At 44.9% G+C, this 21346-nt stretch overlaps 1 protein-coding gene across 14 annotated transcripts in view; it reads right to left on the bottom strand.

Moving 5' to 3' along the window:
• Positions 1-12072, bottom strand: part of DLG1 (discs large MAGUK scaffold protein 1) — a 352797-nt gene extending 340725 nt beyond the window's left edge. For all 14 annotated transcript variants that reach the window (XM_075004306.1, XM_075004311.1, XM_075004308.1 and 11 more), the window contains exons 1-2: positions 11622-12072; positions 10859-10990 (exon numbers count right to left, since the gene is read on the bottom strand). In XM_075004306.1, the coding sequence (XP_074860407.1) occupies positions 10859-10990; positions 11622-11640 (151 nt within the window). In that variant the 5' untranslated portion in view covers positions 11641-12072. The remainder of the gene's footprint in view (positions 1-10858; positions 10991-11621) is intronic.
• Positions 12073-21346: the final 9274 nt, after the last annotated feature.

Genomic DNA, 21346 nt, shown 5'->3' with positions numbered 1-21346 from the left:
CTGAAGCATTCCTTGTGAAACATTTGTAATATGGCTTATATCAATAGAGAATCAAGACAGAATTTTCTACCAGTCTAAGTCACACCTAGTTCAACGAGTGCAATACTGAATAGATAAAAGGCCTAAAATTCTAGTAGTAATTTCTTAGCTCTTCCAATGTTTAACTTTTTAAAAGTGAACAAAAACAGTTAATGTAGCTTGGGAAAAAAAAGGCACATTCAACACTGAAAAGTTAACACATGTAACTCCAGCTCCAGAGCAGGCATCTATGCAAGAAGACACATTAAACTTCTGAAAAGAGTCACGTGGCTCTGGAGATTGATACCCCCACACTAAGTGCTAAGTAGTATTTCAAAGCATATTGGGATTCCCAATTTAAAAAATATTTTTCCTTATCTAAGGCAAGGCCTGCGGATTTATGCAAGTGTACCTAACTCCAAGCAAAAGTCTCCAACATAGACATCCAACAGTAGTTCCGTATCAGCTGCAACTACAAGGTTTTAACACCAGCAGCATGTCCATGAGCAATACAGTAGCAGAATTAGGCATGACGAGGCAAATACTGTATTGCCTACTCACTAAAAAGGTAGAAGCTATAGCTCTATGGTCAACAAACAAACTAAAGAAGAGCTGGATAACTTTTACTGCTGTATGAAATTGTAGCAAAAGATTATCCCACAGTTCAGTGGTTTTCAACCAGTGCACCAAGGCATACATTGAAGCGTGCCCTGAAATTTCATCAGTTTCCCATTCCTGTAACTCTTTGCAGAGCCACTGGGGGAGAGAGAACTGACAACTCCATGCCAGCTGGGGATCAAGCTTTGCAGAGCCACCATGAGGGGAAATGCCAATTCTGCAGGACTCCATCTGCATCAGGAGGCAGCTGAAATGCCCCCGCTTCCTGGCCCAAACAAACTGGCAGGGAACCTGCCCCATACTCCCTGCTGTGGCAAGGGTGGAAGCCCACTGGAGCTGAAACATGGTTTAAATGCCACATCCTGGCTCCAACAGGTTGGCGGGGAAGGGAGCTTGCTTCCAGCGGTTAGTCACTCACTTAACATCCCTAAAATGGCCTTGAGTAGATTTTGAAAAGGTGTCTGTATTGGATGTCTAAGCAGTTTATTCTGTAGTAGACCTGAAACATTAATGCATTTGATCTTTGTTTAGCTTGTTGTATGCCCTATGTTGCAAACCTATCTAGTAACATTGTAACCATAGTAAATGTGACATCTATGAGCAATTGGTTGAGCTGAAAAAAAAAAAAAAAAGTGAGTGTCATGGGATTCTCTCTCATTCAAGTGTGCCATGTTACTGAAGAGGTTGGGAACCATTGCCACAGTTAATCCTTAAATTATTATTTAAAAACTCAGTAAATATTGTCTTTTGACCTAACATACTTGAACTTCTGAGTTAGGAGATGGAGACACTTTTGATACCTATCTTCAGTCCTGACAGCATCAAGAAATGTAAGTTAATTTTAGTTCATGAAAAAGTTAAAAACCCACTCTTCCACGAACGAGAAGCTCACAGTGGAATGAGACACTTTACCATGAATTTCTGAAGGACTTAAATAAAAACATAAAAGTTTCCAGCTCTTAGAGGCAAAGAAACAATGCAGCATCTCTTCTTCTGTCTGAGACACCAAGATCCAGTGCTTTGATTTTCAGAGCTTTAGCAAACAGCAGCTAAACAAAATCAACAGGACTGGTCATTTTAACTACTGATGATTATACATGAGGTTGTGAATTATCTAGTCACCTGCAGACACAACAGAATTTCATGTGGTGATTCCAACAGTGATCTTCTACAGAAGTCTTTTAATTAGAAAGACATTAAACCTTCAGTTAAAGGATTCAAGTGATAGAGACTTTACAACATCTTTTGGAAGTAACGCATATTTTTTTTTTTTTTTTACAGTGAGAATCACTTACTATTGGAACATGATTTAACCAATCTGAAAATTTCACTTCAAGTTGTCTGTATTTTAAGAATATAATTCCTTCATAAAGCCATGAACAGCAAAGGCAGACACCGGAATCAATCACAGTAGACAGGGAGAAAGGTAAATTACTGAGGCTTCTTCACCTGATTTTATTATAGCAAACAGAGCTATGTTTACACTAGGATAAAGAGATATGTTAATAAAACGTGTCTTCCCAACACATTTTGTTATTACATCTTTTTATCCTATTGCAGAAGTGATGTAGGTGCTTGGAGGAAGGGATAGGAACCTGGAAGTTTAGACCCTCTCTGCTGAGTGTGTTCAGCTGCTAGAGATTGAAGAAGCTTAGAGTACCAGTAGACCAGGGGGACCTTTTCCTTTATCATTTATGACCCATGGGGGTTGTGGGGGATGGAAATCAATCACGGGCCCTGCAGACCACAGAAGCTTGGGGCACCCTGCAGCTCCAGCCTCACAGGGGGAGGAAGGCAGCAAGTGCTGCGGACCAGCTGAAATTAAAAGATTGGACAGAAGGTTCCCTATGACCGCATTAGACAGAGGCTGACAAAATACTGAGCAATCAAATTGGGTTACAGGGTGAAAAGTCTTTGCAAATTCCAGCGGCTGGGGAGACTATTTGAGCCCAGCTTCTCGTCAGACAAGTGTACCTATACTGCTTACAGAATGAAGAATTACGTTTCTCCAATTATGTTTCTCACATAATCCAGAACACTGGATGTACTCCTTCATGAGAGGAGCAGACTACCAAAAAAAAGTTATAAAACCTAAATTTGCTTGCCTTTTTGCAATTTCATTTACAAGTCAGAGGGATATTAATCTGAAAAATAAGTACAGTAAAAGCCATGTTACTTGGCACTCATAACTAATAACCTTAGTTCACAAGCATCTGCCAGGGAATAGCCGCAGTGGGGCCAGTTCCTCAGCCAGAGGCCTGTTCGAGTAACTACCACATTTGATTATCCAGCAACCCCCCATTTCCCAGAGATGCCAGATAATAAAGCTTGTACATGTTGAACCTCTCTAATCTGACACCCTGAGGACCAGACCTGTACCAGAGAAGTCAGTATTGTCTAGCAGCATTACCAACATTTCCACTGTTTACTGGGCTCTTAGAAGACATTAAGGGGTAAATAATAGCTAAACAGCACAGAACACAAAGCCAGCTGTAAAAAAAAATTTTTTTATGGAACCACAGAAACTTGGCCACGCCCATCTCAAGTGGTTTTCCAGCTAAATAAAATCATGCTGGAAGAGCATGTTCTGGATTATAGAGGTTCAACCCGTACTGTAACTGGAAATTTATTGCTATTATTCCTTGCTTTAGTGAAGATTATTTTAACAATCGAAAGGGGGAACTGAATTTTTCCCCCCCATTTCGTATACTTTGCACATTTGATTACACAGGGTAAATTCAATCAGGTCCTGATCCTGAAAAGGTATAATCCAAAAGCACATCTTATACCCATGCACTATTCTAGTGAAGTTAGTGGACTTCTGTCTGGGCATAAGGAGCCACCTATGTGGATTCCAGAAGCAGATGTAATAGCTGAATTATTAACTAGAAATGTTTTCTGAATGTGAAGAATTAAAATTAAGATTTGTCTAACATATCCTATTCCTTCTCTATCACTTAAACTGAATCTGGACAATACAGCTACTCACAGTAGCTATATAAGGCTAAGTACTACTAAGAAAACACAGGTTAATGGGAGTTACTTAAATTGAGACAGATCAATCCATTATGAATGTCGGTTTGAAAATTAATGATGTAGTTTAAACTGATATTAAGGTTATTTTCAGGTATGGTGTTCCACCTGTGCCCTGCAAGGCAGCACTACCAGGAAGAGAAGCCTCTGAAGAAAAGAGCCTGAAGAGCAATGGGGGAACGTGGACCTGGGGGTACTGAGAGCAGCTGGGGGGGAGAGGGGCCAGTGCAGTGAGGAGGGCGGACACGGGAGCAGATGGGGGGTAGTGGGTTGGGGAGGGTCCTATGGTGATGGTAGCTGGGGGGGGGCGTGCGAAAGGTAGGGAGGAGGGTCCCGGGGATATGAGGTCATGGCTCCACAGGGAGCTATGGTGACGTGGTGACAGGGAGGTATGAAGTAGTAGGATCCTTAACCACATTCTCCACACCCCACTGCCTTGTGGGTTATCCTGGGAAGGAGAGAGGCTAAGGGAGTAAACCCTGACAGAAAATCCGGAGTGGAGTCCGAAGGCGGTTCGGTGTCAACTTCTGGCACTGTCCCGGCAACTCCTGCAGCTGAGCCGGTACCAGATGTGGAGGTTATCCTCTCCTTTGGACTATATTAGTAAAGCCGAGAGGGGGACACTGGTGTCTGGGCAGCCCAGAGTCTCCATAACAAATGCCCAGGCTCACGCCCGGAGAGGTACTCCGGCATCGCTGAACAGCGTTGCATCAACACGGGAGGCAACAGTTACCAGTTATAAGCTCTTGCTCGACTGGCGTAGAGAACGAGTGCCAGGGGTTGCCTTCAACGGTGGGAGGGATCCTCGCATCTCACTGGACAGTCACCGCCCGCCTCAAGCTGGGCAGCCCCCAGCCAACAGGGTACTGTCCCGCCACAGTTCACCTGCCTCGCTGGGTGCGTGAGGCTTAAGGTTCCTGAACCTGACAACTGACTGAAATTTGGGCACCAGGCAAACCAATAAGAAATGAGAAACATCAAACAATTTAAGCATGCTTGCTGGAATGCGCGGACCATGCTGACTGGCTTGACTGAAGATCTGCAGGCCATCAGTGACACCCGAAAGACTGCTGTCATCAAACGAGGAACTGAAGAGGCTCAGAGTTGATATCGCTGCACTGCAAGAGACGCGACTCGCAGATTCGGGATCCCTAAAGGAAAAGGACTACACCTTTTTCTGGCACGGTAAAGCCCAAGAAGAACCCAGAGAGCATGGTGTTGGCTTTGCTGTCAGAAACACCCTTCCACAAACGGTGGATTTAGTGATGGGCGGATCAGAAAGACTTCTTCGGATCACGCTTCAAACTTGCGCCAGTCCTGTCCACCTGATCAGCGCTTATGCCTCAACCCTGTATGCCACACCAGAAGTAAAAGACAAGTTCTACGACGTGCTTAGTGCTGCTGTAGTGCAAATACCTGCTCATGAACAACTGTACATCTTGGGTGACTTCAATGCAAGAGTTGGAGCTGATTGGGCCTCATGGCCTTCCTGCTTAGGACACTTCGGTGTGGGGAAAAATGAATGACAATGGACAGTGTCTCCTTGAACTGTGCACGTACCACAATCTGTGCATCACAAACACATTCTTCCGAACAAAGCCACAGCACAGAGTGTCGTGGAGACACCCACGCTCGAAGCACTGGCATCAACTAGATGTGGTCATCACTAGGCGTAATAACCTCAGAAATGTCCTTCTGACATGCAGCTATCATAGTGCTGACTGTGATACAGATCACTCGCTAGTTTGCTCCAAGCTCAAGCTGAGACCCAAGAAGCTGTACCGCTCTAAACCTGCTGGAAGGCCCCGCATTGACGCCAGAAAGACCGCAAACTCGGAGAAAGCTGAAAAGTTCGGAGAGACCCTCCAGGAAAATCTGCGCAGCGGCCCTGGGGGCGTCGATGAGACATCCAAATGGCAAAATCTGAGGATTACAGTTTACAATACGGCCTCGTCGGTGTTTGGAAGAAGAGCTAGAAACACGAACGACTGGTTCGAAGCTAACTCTGATGAGATGATTCCAGCCATTGAAAAGAAGTGCGCTGCACTCCTGGAGTACAAACACTCACCGAGCCAGAGTACCCAGCAAGCACTTAGAGAGGCCAGAAGAACAGTACAGCAGACAGCCAGGCGCTGTGCCAACAACCACTGGCTCCAGCTGTGCAGCAGCATTCAGACCTGTGCCGACTTTGGTAATCTCAGAGGAATGTACGAGGGTATGAAGAAGGTATTAGGACCCACCCAGAACAAGATGGCACCTCCAAAATCCAAATCTGGTGAAGTCATCGCTGACAAAGCCAAACAGATGGAGCGCTGGGTTGAGCACTACTCCGAGCTGTACTCACGTGAGAATGTTGTGGTTGACGCAGCCCTCGATGCCGTCGAGCTCCTACCAGTAATGGACAAACTGGACCAAGAGCCGACTGTGGATGAACTGAAGACAGCCATCGACAGCATTGCAGCTGGAAAGGCCCCTGGTCAGGATGGTATATCACCAGAGGTAATCAAGTGTGCCGCGGACACACTCCTGGAACCCCTGCATGAGTTACGGTGCCTGTGCTGGAAAGAGGGTGAGGTTCCACAGGATATGCATGACGCTAACATTGTAACATTGTATAAGAACAAAGGAGACAGAAGCGACTGCAACAACTACCATGGAATCTCCCTCCTAAGCGTCGCTGGTAAACTGTTCGCTCGTGTCATCCTTGGCAGACTCCAGAAGATTGCCGAGAGGGTGTACCCCAAATCGCAGTGCGGATTCCACGCAGAGAGGTCTACCGTTGATATGGTCTTCTCCCTAAGGTAGCTGCAGGAGAAGTGCAGGGAGCAGAGAAAGCCACTCTACATAGCCTTCATTGACTTGACCAAGGCTTTTGACTTGGTCAGCAGGGATGGTCTGTTCAAACTGCTCCACAAGATAGGCTGTCCTCCACAGTTACTGAAGATGATCCAGTCATTCCACGAAGACATGAGAGGAACCATCCAATATGACGGCGCATTATTGGATGCTTTCAGAATCAGGAGCGGCATCAAACAAGGATGCGTGCTTGCTCCGACATTGTTTGGGATCTTCTTCGCACTCCTCCTGAAGCATGCCTTTGGATCTTCAACAGAGGGCATCTTGCTGCACAAGATCTGATGGAAAAACTGTTTAACCTTGCAAGGCTGAAAGCTAAGTCTAAGGTGCGAGAAGTCCTCCTCAGAGACATGCTGTTCGCAGACGATGCTGCTGTAGTGTCTCACAGAGAAAACCAGCTTCAGAAACTGCTGGATCGGTTCTCCAAAGTGTGCAAGGACTTTGGGCTTACCATCAGCCTAAAGACGATGAACGTACTCAGTCAGGATGTTGCTGAATCCCCATCAATCAGCACTGACAACTATATGTTAGAGGTCGTCCACGAGTTCGTTTACCTAGGGTCCACCATCACTGACACCCTGTCGTTGGACACTGAGCTAAATAGGAGGATGGGAAAAGCAGCCACAACTCTGTCCAGACTCAGCAAGAGAGCGTGGAACAACAACAAGCTGTACACTCACACCAAAATGCAAGTCTACAGAGCCTGCATCCTCAGCACCCTCCTTTATGGCAGCGAGACTTGGACCCTGTATGCCCGCCAGGAAAAGAGGCTGAACGTCTTCCACTTGCGCTGCCTCAGGCGCATCCTTGGAATATCATGGAAGGACAGAGTGACCAACACTGCCGTCCTCGAGCAAGCTGGAATCCCAACCATGCACACCCTCCTCAGGCAGCATCGACTCCGCTGGCTTGGCCACGTCCACAGGATGAACGATGGAAGGATTCCAAAAGACATCCTGTATCGTGAGCTAGCCTCTGGCAAAAGACGTCCCGGATGCCCCCAGTTGCGTTACAAAGATGTCTGCAAGAGAGACCTCAGAGAGGTAGACATCGAGCTGGACAACTGGGAAGAACTAGCAGACGACTGCAGCAGATGGAGGCAGGAGTTACACAAGGGCCTTCAGAAGGGCGAGTTGAAGATCAGACAGCTAGCAGAGGAGAAACGAGCGCACAGAAAGCACAATAAGGACTTGCCAGACACCCACTACATCTGCAAGAGATGCAGCAAGGACTGTCACTCTCATGTGGGTCTTTATAGTCAAAATAGACGCTGTAAATGAAGTCCTCAATTGAAACTTTAAGGGTGTGATCCATAGTCTATGCAGACTGAAGGATGCCTACCAAGGTCATTCTATTTGTATTCCTTTAATAGAATTCACCAAGGAAAGGCAGACCTAACTGCAACAGTTTCTGAGAAAATGCAAATTAAAGGTAAGCCTAAATACAGGTTGAACCTCTCTTGTCTGGCACCATCAGGATCTGACTGGTGCCAAATGAGAGAATTTGCCAGACCACAGGAAGTCAATATTGTCTAGCAGCATTGCCAACGCTTTACGGGGCTCACAGAAGACAGCTGGGGGGGGGGGGGTGCAAAATTGCAAGTAAACAACAGTACAGAACACAGAGCCAGCTGTAAAAAACAGACTTTATCAGACATAGAAGTTTGGGCACACATGATAAGTGGCCATCGGGCTAACTAAAATCCATGATGGATTATGGATGTTGCCGGATGACTGAGTTACAGAATAAAAAAGATGTTCAATGTGTAAGAGCATTTCAGAGAACTCTCTAAACTGGGGGTAAAAACCTCACTGTTAAATATGGAAGTCTTCAGTAAAACAGCCTCTTGGAAACAGTTTTGACCTTATTCCATATGCAGCCTGCCGTCTGGAATCTTCCAAATAGCTAAAGGTATCTCCAAATTCGGTTTTGTTTAAGCCACACAATATATCTGAAGCAAACAAAGGCTTTTATGTTTGTAAGACATTTGGAGAAGTAGATTTCTCTGGGGAAATTCAGACCCCAATGACATTAACTGTTTTGTACCGTACACTTCAGTCAACACCAAAGAGCAAAATGTACAAAGTGATTCAGGCTATGGCTACGCTACAGAGCTCACTGTAATACAGTTGCATCAACAGAACTGCACTGTTGCAAGCTCTCTAGTGTAGCTGCTTTACGATGACAGAAAATCGCTTTCCAGTCAACTTAATCCATCACCAAGCAGCCTTTCCAGAGAGACTTTGTGTTAACCACACTGGCCCTTAAGTCCGCATAACTTATGTCACGCAAGGAGATAGGTAAGAAAGAAGCAGTGTTGAATAATGCATTATGGAGCAGGGCAGTTCCTGAATTACTGCATTTGCTGCAATGCTTTCATACAAAGAGATGAGGGGAGATCCTGTTAATTACTTTTACAGTAGTGGAGACAGGAGGAATGCTAGAACCACACAGACTAAATTATCCAAAAGAGACTGCATTGTTTCTGTTGTTCATTCTTATGCACTAAAAAAACTTCAGTTATCAGCACATTTGTGCTGACAAGTTCCATAGTGTAGTCAGACATATTAACCCAGGTTCTCTCTCAAACACACAAAGCTGGTTTCAAAAGAAAGACATCTCAACCATTCCGTCTAACTTGCGCACCAAGCAGTTTCCCCTTATTTGATCAGAACAGGATACATTATAAAGCCTTGCAAAGTGATTCATAAAAACAGCATTGACAGACCCTTACTGTAAAAGTCACACTCCCTCTGATTAGAACCACTTACAGCAACGTATCCTTGCTTTCTTCTTTTACAAATAGAAGAGTGGATTTTAACTGATCTTTTATGTAAATGTAACAACAGATCCAGAGTAAAGTTTTACATGTCACAGGTTGCACCTCTCTAATCCAGAATTCTCTCATCCTGCAACATCCATAATATCCAGCATGATTTTAGTTAGTCAGATATCCACTTACCTTGAGCGTGGCCAAGTTTTCCCATGGACCCATAAAGTTCATTTAGAGCCACCAACCCCCAACTCAGTGCTCCATGCTGTTATTTAGCTGTAATTTACCCCAAGCATCTTTTAAGAGCCCAGCAAGCAAGAGGAAGTGCTTGAAACATGCTGGACAATAGTGACCTCCTATGGTCTAGCAAATTTTCTTGTCCCACACCATTTGGGTCCTGATGTGCCAGATGAGAGAGGTTCAACCTGTACTACAAAGCATGTAAGACTGCTTTCATACTTAAGATATGGAAAGTGAGGGTATATGTATGAACACCACCCACTATAGTTCAAGCTTCAGCAGTGGTTCTCAAACTTACATACTGGTGACCCCTTTCACACAGAAAGCCTCCAAGCATGACCTCCTGCCCCTTACAAATTAACACACGCATTTTAATATTTAATACTATTATAAATGGTGAAAGTAAAGCAGAGTTTCTGGACAGAAGCTAAAAGCAGTCCTGTGGCACCTCACAGACTAAGATATTTTGGAGCATAAGATTTCATGGGTGAAGACCTGCTTCATCAGATGTGTGACACCTCACGGCCCCTACCCCTACAATACCCCCACGATCCCCAGAGGGATCACAACATCCACTTTCATAACCACTGAACTATAATATCAAAAAAACCAACAACTGCCATGCAGAAGACCAGAGTTCAGGTCCTAAGAACCAAAGCAGACAGCACACCTGTCTTATGTTGCTATGAATTTCTGATAAGTTGCAAGGAATGGCTCAGAACCATTCCATGCCACATTCTACTACTTCAGGGATTCATAACATATGGGTCAGGACCCAAACACAGGTCACGATTAAATTTGCCAGCAGCAGGGAGCTGCATGTGGCTCTTAAGGGAGCCATTTGCAGCTCCTTAACACTATCAATAGAGAAGCAATTACATATTACAATGACCACTTCTCCACCTTGATATCTATAGCCATCTTAGGCAAGCCACTTGACTCTTGCACTAACTTCGCCCCCCCCCCCCCCCCGCTTCCTGTTCTATGTAGCTGATTTGTCAGGTTTTTTTTTTGTTGTTTGTTTGTATCTATCCCAGCCAAGTCTTCCTGAATTGTCAAAATGGATCAGGTTCAAGATAAAACAATGCATTACCATCCAAATCAAAAGTCTGTGTGTGGGTGTGTGCACGCATGTGTGTGTGAGCAAGCGCATGTGTATGCCAGACAGAGCACTTCTAATTAGATACTGAGAAGATCAGTTATTAAGTAGGTTGAGCCCTACAATATTTAGAAGCCCCTTTGGCTAATGGTCTCAAGTGAAAAGCAGAGTATTTTTACTTTTAAAATTAAACAAAAGATAAAAAAGTTTTAGATATCTACCTATCAAAGCCTGGAATAGGTTGCTCTGGAAGATATCAATCACACGTTCTATGGAGGTTCTCAGCTGTCTGTCCTCACTTTGGCTCAGTTTAGAGCGGTATTCCTCCAAGAGGTGCAAAGCTCGCTGGGTGTCTGAAAACAAAAAATAAAACAAGCAAGTTAAAATTAGATATCACTACAACAAAAGGGGGAAAATCATGACTGCACCAACTTCAGTTCTTGATATCACACCCTCATTAACTCAATTTAAAGAATTCTGCCAAGTGTCTCAGTTCTTCTGTCCCAGCTTATAAAGTGGGCGGGTTTTTTCTAAAAAAAGGCAGATTTTCCCAATGCAGTTTTTGTTTGCTTGTTTTTTTAATTCAAGAACAAACAAGTTCCGGTGACCACCTGCAGACCTAATAAAACTACAGCACTGCCTACTTAACTGACTCATCTGATCAAACGACTTCAGCAACAGTTTCCACAGCTTCAAACCTTGGACACAGAGGGGAGGCGCAGATTTCGCTACTTGACTGACAGATTTCCCCACAGGTCAGACGCTACATTGCATTAAGCGAAGATACCAAAAAGCGAAACCTCTTGCACACTAAACAAACACCCGCACTAGCAGGGAACAAGAGCAGAGTATCCGGAAGCGGCTGTCAAAGAACGCGAATTTCAACAACCGCTCAGCTCACTCAGAGAGCGAGGCACCGAGCGCGGCGCTGGGGAAGTTTGTGGGGGTCAGCGCCCGGCGGAGCTCCCGCCGCCCGGCTCTCACCTTGCTTCCGGACAGGCATGGTGCGCCCCGAGAGCAGCAGCCAGGCGCCGCCGGACTCCAGCCGCACGGCGCGGGCACGACGCGCCCAGTGGCCGCTCTCCCAAACTTTGCGCGGGGCTCGGACCGGTGGCCAGACTCCAGCAGCGCGGTTACCGCGGCGAGGGGGCGGCCCGTGCTCCGCCCGCTCTCGCCGGGCTCCACGGGGCCTCGCCCCGCACTCGAGGACAAGAGGAGCTCAGTCCGCGGGGGTCCGGAGCGGGTCCAGGACGGGGCAGCCCCCTCGGAACTCAGGCGGGCGGTGCGGCGGCGGAGGCAGCTACGGGCCGGGTGCCCGCCAGAGAGACAGGGGGCCTCAGGCGCCCGAGACTCCCTGACGGCCGCGCGGCGGAGGCGGCTCGCGCACGCTCCCTCCTGCCGCCCCCGCGCTCCGCTGGAAACTCCAAACTTTCCAGCCAAAATGGCGGCCTGAAGGGGGTGGAGAGAGCAGCCCCCACGTGACCGAGCCCGGCGGCCGTCCAATCAGGACTCAGCTCTGCTCAGGGCTCGGACCCAAGTGGGGAAGGCAAGGTGAGAGCTCCCCGCGGTTTAAAGGGGCCGCGGGAGCACGTGAGAGGTTCAGCAGTTGGGCTGGTCTGAGAACCACTGAACCAAACCGGATACCCTGTGCCCAGAGGAAACCGCTTCCTCCCACCACCTCTAGGTCCAGTATCTGTGGGTCAGCCTTTGCTGGGGTGCAGGAATGCAGCCCTTGGGGCACTTGCATGTGTACCTGGTGCAAGGTTTGGGGGCCGCAGCCAGCAAAGTCCCTCCCCCGGCTCCACTGACTGGACTTCTGTCAGCCTAAATAAACATTTGCACTCGTAGCGAAACGAGAGCAGTGTATCTGGATGCAGACTGTGCGAACTGGGCCTCCAGAGTCCCTCTTCAACTTGCTGTTCTGGTCAAAAATTGGAGGTCTGGCAATCCTAAGCCAGTATTCAGATATAAATAGGAAGACTGGGCTGTCGCTGTGGCCTTCTGAGTGCTTGCAGTTTGCAATGGGTCACACACACACACGTACAGGAGTGCAGGGAACTGCAAGGCAGGGTGTAAGACAACTGCAATATATCGTGTACAACGAGTCTTTTGCTGACTCCTGCTGGTCTGCCAGCAATTTCACTATCACAAACCAGGAGGTGAAAAAAGCGTTCTCAGGATTATATGTTTAGTGAGCAAATGCAATCCCTCCACACTGACAGGCTTCAATTAAATGTATAGAAGAAAATTATATTGAAGATTATACAAACAGTGCATGGGGAGAGAATGCAAGACCCCGGATGAGATCCTAAAACTTGCGGGGAGCAAACAGAGCTATCAAAGTGAATCATAGAGATACAGAAAAAACAGGTGTAACACAAATTCCCCCTGCACCCAATGTTGAACCACCTGCCCTTCTCACCAAGTTCATAGCCTCCTCTCCTAGCACCCCAAGAACGCAGAGTGGAAGCATCTTTGTACTCAACCTCTAGGGATGTCTCCTGGAAGAGAAGGCTGTCATTTCCACAGCTGTGCTTGCTGAACAGGAGGTAGTTATATGCCACTTGGCTTTGCACATTCTAACCCTCCAGCTGCACCCACCCAAAGCACTTTCACCCTACACTTGAGGTTTGCAGAGGATATAGTTATCATTGAAGAAAATGAGGAGAAGCTAGTGAACACGGTGCACATGCTGTACAAGGAAGGGAAGCAGTACGGACTGATAATGAACATCGATAAAATGAAAACAATGGTATTTGGGGATAATGAAGCAGAAAGAAAGATCAGTGTAGATGAGATTGAACTAGAGAACACAGAGAAGTTCATGTATCTGGGGAGCAACATAACGTGATCTAGACTCTAAGAAGTAGATAGCAACTAGAATAGCGAAAGCAAGAGCGAGTGTGAAGGTGATAGATAAGATCTGGAAAAGCAAAGTGATTAACTTAGGGATGAAACTGAGCACCTTGAAAACGTGTGTATTCAGGAGCATGTTGTACAGATGTGAGATATGAGTGATGATAAAAGATTTGAAGAGAAGAATTTTAGCATTCAAGAGGAGTTGTTATAGAAAGATCCTGAAAATAGGATGTATGCAGAAGGTCACCAATGAGGAATTATATAGGAAGATATGGCAAAAAGAGAACCTACTGCAGAAGGTTATACAATGCAAGTTATAGCTATTCGGGCATATCTGGAGAATGAATGATGAATGAAAAATTAAGGGGCTTAATCAGCAAAGAATTACATAAATGAGCCACCAGCCTACTATAAAAATGAAAAGTGTTGCTTATGTGGCTGTCTTACTGCCCGCAATTACATATTCCAATGAAAGTGGCAGCAAGGGTGTGACTGAGTCTCAGGGAGGACACTTGTCTAGGGAAAGATCATGGGGGAGAGAGAGGGAGCCATGGTGATAGGCAAGGATATCATTTATATTCTCTTTTCCAAAATCTCCAGACAGGTGCCTCACACCATATGCAAGAAGGGTCCAAATTTCTTAAAATTTGAGGCTTGCCAACTAGTTTGACAAACTCTAATGCAACATGGGGTGAGCAGGAAAAGATGGGACAAAAAGTCCACAAAAGATTTAGTAAGAAAGGAGCTGAGGCTACAAGCCTTACCAAAAAAGTGGTGGGCATTACTCCCACAGATCTTCTTCTCCCTATAACATCAGCTTTTCTAGACCCTTCCCTTTCAGGAGGGTGATGAATTGGAAGGCCCTCTTGATAAGTGACCTCCATTACCCATAGGAACATCACACTGGAGTTCATTAGCAGAGTTATCTTCACCCCAGGGGGATGACCATGGATTTATTTCCAGCAGGGTACATCCAAGCCTATACTCATCTTAATTGATATTGGAGCTCCAGTATCATTGATTAAGACTCAGCCTAAGGCTGGCAACACGGTAAAACTGTTAACGATAAAATCTTTTTAAGGGAAATTCAACACAGGGTTGGGATAGACACATGTTCCCTTTTCAGTACGACGTTTCAAACATGCGGCAAATGAAATCATTCTTGGGTCAGATTGGCTATTTAAAATAATTTAATAAATGCTTCATCTAGGGGTATGGTATTGAAATTAGAGTTGTCTCCTCTTCACTCAGGCAAGGCTGTGTCAAAAATAATATCAACAAAAGAGGCAGGAAAACCAGTAGCTGTCCTCACAAAGCAGCACATTGAGGAATGTTGGCTAAAGTTCTCTGTAGTCTGGACAGAGATGGATTGTGGCAAAATGCAAGCTTGTTTAAAAATTGTTGGGGATCTTGTGCCTCCACAGAACTAATATCCCTACCCTAAGGAAGCAGAGGATCAGCTGTCACAAATAATTGAAAAATTGGAACAGGAATTTATCCATATAACTAATTCCTCCTGTAAGTTTCTGGTGTGGCTGATGTTGAAAGCGAATGGCAAATCATGGTACTTCACTGTTGATTACAGGAGAATCAATAAGGGTACTATTCCCATGGCACCTATTGTTGCTGATACAACTAAGGTAATTCAGGAGATACAGTCTACCTCTAGATATTTTTAGGTCATTAATTTGATAACTGTTTCTTTGCTATCCTATTAGAACACAATTTGCAGGATAATTTTGCTTTTACTAACAAAGAACAACAATGGGCGTTCACATGTTTGCCCCAAAGATTTCATAGTAGTCATACTATTGCCCACAGCATGTTGTTGACATGTTGGCTTGTCTTATCTCACAAGATCAACCCTTTGTGTTTTCATATATGGATATTTTAATTTTTGGGGAAACAAAAGCACAGGTACAAAAATTGAATGAAAATGTTTGAGCATTAATTCAAGAAAGATTTAAAAGTGAATTTTAAAAAAGTGCAGTTGATCTAATCACAGATAATATATATGGGTATTAGTATCATAAAAGAAGGGAGACAAGTAGCTCAAAGGAAAGTGAAGCCATGACACATGCATCTTCAGGAACTCTGGTCCCTTCAGAAAACTGCAAGACAGAATTTTCTTCCCCAGCTGCAGAATTGCCATTGGTCATGTTGAAATGCTAATAATTATTCTTGTAGACCAAGCCCTCTCCTTGCACCAGTGGCTTCTGAAGCCATACAGAGGCATTCTAGACAGCAAAAAGGAGCAGTTCAGCTATAGCTGAGCAAGTGCAGAATGATGGTAGAAAGTACTTTTAGCTGTTTGAAAGCATGCTTTGAGTTTTTTAGTAGGTTACATGTCAGTGAAAGCAGCTTTCCCATTTTTGTGGCTACTTGCTGTGTCCTCCACAATATCTGTGAAAGTAACGGGAAAGGTTTCTGGTGGGAAGGTGTGGGGGTCAAGGCAGATCACCCGCCTACTAACTATGAGCAACCAGACACCAGGGCAATAAGAAGAGCATACCAAGGGGCACTTTGAATCAGAGAGGCACTGAAAACTAGTTTATTGAATGACCAGATACTGATGTAACAGTCATGTATGCTGCTCTTATTAGCAAGTTTCCCCGATGTAGTCACATATGCTATCCCATAAAACAATTTCCTCCCCCCCAAGTGAGACAAGAAATATTGCCAGATCCTGTTGTTCTGATGCATTTTTATTTCAGGAACGCTGGGAACGGAGAACACAGAAAAGAAGTGTAGGGTGCTGAAGGAACAGACCAGGGGCCGTGTGCAACTTGACCTCCTGCTCACAAACAGAGAAGAACTAGGAGAAGTACAAGTGGGAGGGAACCTGGGCTGCAGCAACCATGAGATCGTAGATTTCAGGATCCGGACAAAAGGAAGAAGGGTGAGCAGTAACACACAGACCCTTGATTTCAGAAGAGCAGACTTTGACTCCCTAAGAGACCGGATGAGCAGGATCCGTTGAGAAACGAAGATGAAGGAGAAAAGAGTTGAAGAGAACTGGAAGTATTTTAAAGAAGTCTTACTGAAGGCACAGGAACAAACAATTCCTCTGTGTAGCAAGAAATACAAACATGGTAGGCAACCAGCTTGGCTTAACAGGGAAATCCTTAGTCAGCTTAAATTCAAAAAGGATGCATACAAGAAATGGAAACATGGACAGTTGACTATGGAGGACTATAAACATGTGGCTGGAGAATGCCGGACAGTAAAGCGAAAGCACAGTTGGAACTGCAGCTGGCAAGGGATGTGAAGAGTAACAAGGAGGGTTTCTACAGGCATGTGAACAATAAACAGGTTATCACAGAAGGTGTGGGGCCATTACTGGATGAGGGAGGTAACCTAGTGACAGATGATGCAGTAAAGCTGAAGTACTCAATGTTTTTTTTGCCTCAGTCTTCACGGACAAAGTCAACTTCCCCAGGATGGTCCTAGATGATGCAGTATGGGAAGGTGGAGGGCAGCCATTTGTGGAGAAGGAACAAGTTCTGAGCTATCTAGAAAAACTAGATGTGCACAAGTCCATGGGTCTGGATTTAATGCACCCCAGGGTACTGAGGGAATTGGCAGAGGTCATTACCAAACCTTTGGCCATTATCCTTGAAGACTCTTGGAGATCGGGGGAGATACCAGATGATTGGAAGAAGGCAAATGTAGTGCCCATCTTTAAAAAAGGAAAGAAGGACAATCCAGGGAACTATAGACCTGTCAGTCATACCTCAATCCCTGTGAAAATAATGGAGGGGATGCTCAAGGAATCCATTTTGCAGCACTTGGAAGAGGGGACAGTGATCAAAAGTAGCCAACATGGATTCATCAGGGGCAAGTGCTGCCTGACCCATCTGATTAGCTTCTATGACGAGGTAACAAGCTCTGTGGACATGGGAAAGTCAGTGGATGTGATATACCTTGACTTCAGCAAAGATTTTGATACAGTCTCCCTCAACATTCTTGGCCATAAGTTAAGGAAATATGGTTTGGATCCTTGGACTATAAGATGGATAGAAAGCTGGCTTGAAGGTCGGGCCCAGTGGGTAGTGGTCAATGGTTCAATACATGGATGGCGGTCAGTTTCAAGTAGAGTGCCGCAAGGCTTGGTTCTGGAGCCAGTTTTGTTCAACATCTTTATTGATGACCTGGATGAGGTACTGGATTGCACCCTCAGCAAGTTTGCAGATGACACAAAACTACGGGGAGAGGTAGATGTGTTGGAGGGTAGAGAGAGAATCCAGAGTGACTTGGATAAATTGGATGACTGGGCCAAAAGAAATCTGATGCGGTTCAATAAGGAGAAGTGTAGAGTCCTCTACCTGGGGCGGAAGAATCCCAAGCATTGTTATAGGCTGGGGACCATCTGGCTCAGAAGCATTACGAAGGAAAGGGACCTAGGGGTTATGGTGGATGAAAGGCTAGATATGAATAAACAGTGTGTCCTTGAAGCCAAGAAGGCTAACAGCATACTAGGGTGCATTAGGAGGAGCATTTTGAGCAGAGCTAGAGAAGTAGTTGTTCCCCTCTATTCGGCACTGGTGAGGCCGCATCTGGAATATTGTGTCCAGTTTTGGGCCCCGCAGTGTAAGAAGGATGTAGATATCCTGGAGCAGGTTCATCAGAGGGCAACAAAAATGATTAAGGGTCTGGAGCACAAGACCTATAAGGATAGGCTGAGGGATTTGGGCTTGTTAGTTTACAGAAGAGAAGACTTAGGGGTGATTTAATAGCAGCCTTTAACTCCCTGAAGGGAAGCTCTAAAGAGGAGGGTGAGAAACTGTTCTCAGTGGTGTCAGATGGCAGAACAAGGAGTAATGGTCTGAAGTTGCAGAAGGAGAGGTGTAGGTTAGATATTAGGAAAAACTACTTCACAAGAAGGGTGAAGAACTGGAATGTGTTGCCTAGAGAGGTGGTGAATTCTCCATCCCTCAAGGTTTTTAAGTCCTGGCTTGACAAGTTCCTGGCTGGGATGACTTAGTGGGGGTTGATCCTGCTTGAAGCAGGGGGCTGGACTAGATGACCTCCTGAGGTCCCTTCCAGCCCTATGATTCTGTGTGACTCCAACACCACACAAGTTACTTTCTGATCTAAACGGTGAAATGTCGTCTGAAAAAATCAATGAAGCAAGCATAGATGTTCTTGTTCTTTCATCCACCTTTCTCCGCTATCAATCTTAGTGCCAATGTCTGCTCTATGGTACTTCTATCTTTCCTGAGCCCCACTTGCTCGTCCACTAGATGTTCTTCTATCTGCAATCTCTCTATCAATATCATTATCAGCACCTTGCCTACATGACTCATTAGAGCAATCGTTTTGTAGTTCTTGCACTCCAATGCATTTCCTTTCTTGTATATTGTCATTAGTACATATCTTGTCCATTCCTTAGGTGCCTTCCCTTCTTTCCATGATATATTACATAGTCGGTGTATTTCCTGAATCATACTTTCTCTGCCATATTTGAATCATAGAATACTAGGACTGGAAGGGACCTCAAGAGGCCATCGAGTCCGGCCCCCCTGCCCTCATGGCAGGACCAGCTACTGTCTAAACCATCCCTGATAGACATCTCTCTCACTTGTTCTTAGATATCTCCAGCGATGGAGATTCCACAACCTCCCTTGCCAATTTATTCCACTGTTTGACCACCCTGACAGTTAGGAACTTTTTCCTAATGCCCAACCTAAACTTCCCTTGCTGCAGTTTAAGTCCATTGCCTCTTGTTCTATCCTCAGAGGCCAAAAAGAACAAGTTTCTCCCTCCTCCTTATGACACCCTTGCAGATACATGAAAAGCACTATCATATCACTCCTCAATCTTCTCTTTTCCAAACTAAACAAGCCCAATTCTTTCAGTCTTTCTTCATAGGTCACACTCTCTAGACGTTTAATCATTCTTATTGCTCTTTTCTGGACCCTCTCTAATTTCTCCACATCTTTCTTGAACTGTGGTGCACAGAACTGGACACAATACTCCAGCTGAGGCCTAACCCGTGCAGAGTGGAGCGAAATAATGACTTCTCATGTCTTCTTCACAACACACCTGTTTATGCATCCCAGAATCATATTTGGTTTTTTTGCAACAGCATCACACTGTTGACTCATATTTAACTTGTGGGCCAATATAACCCCTAGATCCCTTTCTGCTGTAGTCATTCCTAGACAGTCTCTCCCCATTCTGTATGTGTGAAACTGATTGTTCCTTCTCAAGTGGAGCACTTTGCATTTGTCCTTACTAAACTTCATCCTGTTTACCTCAGACCATTTCTCCAATTTATCCAGATCATTTTGAATTATGACCCTATCCTCCAAAGCAGTTGCAACCCCTCCCAGCTTGGTATCATCTGCAAACATAATAAGCATATTCTCTATACCAATATCTACATTGTTGATGAAGATACTGAACAGAACCAGTCCTAAAAGAGACCCCCGCGGAACCCCACTTGTTATACTTTTCCAGCAGGATTAAGAACCATCAAGAACTACTCTCTGAGTACAGCTGTCCAGCCAGTTATGCACCCACCTTATAGTAGCCTCATCTAAATTGTATTTTCCTAGTTTTTTTTAATAAGAATTTCATGCAAGACCATATCAAATGCTTTACTAAAGTCTAGGTATGCTACATCTACCGCTTCTCCCCTATCCACAAGGCTCATTATCCCCTCAAAGAAAGCTATCAGATTGGTTTGACATGTTTTGTTCTTTACAAATCCATGCTGGCTGGTCCCTATCACCTTACCATCTTCCAAGTGCTTGCAGATGGTTTCTTTAATTACCTACTCCATTGTCTTTCCTGGCACAGAAATTAAGCTGACTGGCCTGTAGTTTCCTTCTTATTCCCCTTTTTATAGATGGGCACTATATTTGCCCTTTTCCAGTCTTCTGGAATCTCTCCTGTCTCCCATGATTTTCCAAAGGTGATAAATAAAGGCTCAGATACCTCCTCTCTCAACTCCTCGAATATTCTAGGATGCATTTCATCAGGCCCTGGTGACTAGCAGACATCTAATTTTTCTGAGTAATTTTTAACTTGTTCTTTTTTTATTTAAACTTCTAACCCTACCCCTTTCCCACTATCATTCACTATGTTGGGCATTCCTTCATCAGACTTCTCAGTGAAGACCGAAACAAAGAAGTCATTAAGCATCTCTGCCATTTCCAAGTTCCCTGTTACTGTTTCTCCCTCCTCACTGATCAATGGCCCTACCCTGTCCCTGGTCTTCCTCTTGTTTCTAATGTATTTATAAAAAGCCTTCTTGTTTCCCTTTTTGCCTGTAGTTAGCTTGAGCTCATTTTGTGCCTTAGCCTTTCTAATCTTGCTCCTGCATTCTTGTGCTGTTTGCCTGTATTCATCCATTGTAATTTGTCCTTGTTTCCATTTTTTATATGATTCTTTTTTTATTTTGAGATCATGCAAGATCTCCTGGTTAAGCCAAGGCGGTCTTTTGCCATATTTTCTATCTTTCCTACGCAGTGGGATAGCTTGCTTTGGGCCCTTAATGTCCCTTTCAAAAACTGCCGACTCTCCTCAGCTGTTTTTCCCCTCAGTTTTGCTTCCCATGGGACTTTACCTACCAGCTCTCTGAGTTTACCAAAATCTGCCCTCCTGAAATCCATTCTCTCTATTTTGCTGTTTTCCCTTATACCCTTCCTTAGAATTGTGATCTCTATGATTTAATGATCACTTTCACCCAAGCTGCCTTCCACTTTCAAGTTCTCTACCAATTCCTCCCTATTTGTTAAAATCAAATCTAGAACAGTTTTCCCCTGGTAGCTTTTTCAACCTTTTGGAATAAAAAGTTGTCTGGAATGAAATCCAAGAATTTACTGGACAGTCTGTATTAGGTT

The sequence above is a fragment of the Carettochelys insculpta genome, chromosome 10, assembly GCF_033958435.1.
Source record: "Carettochelys insculpta isolate YL-2023 chromosome 10, ASM3395843v1, whole genome shotgun sequence".
Lineage (NCBI taxonomy): Eukaryota > Metazoa > Chordata > Testudines > Carettochelyidae > Carettochelys > Carettochelys insculpta.
The sequence above is the reverse complement of the archived record's forward strand: the minus strand, read 5'-3'. Positions and strand labels throughout refer to the sequence as shown.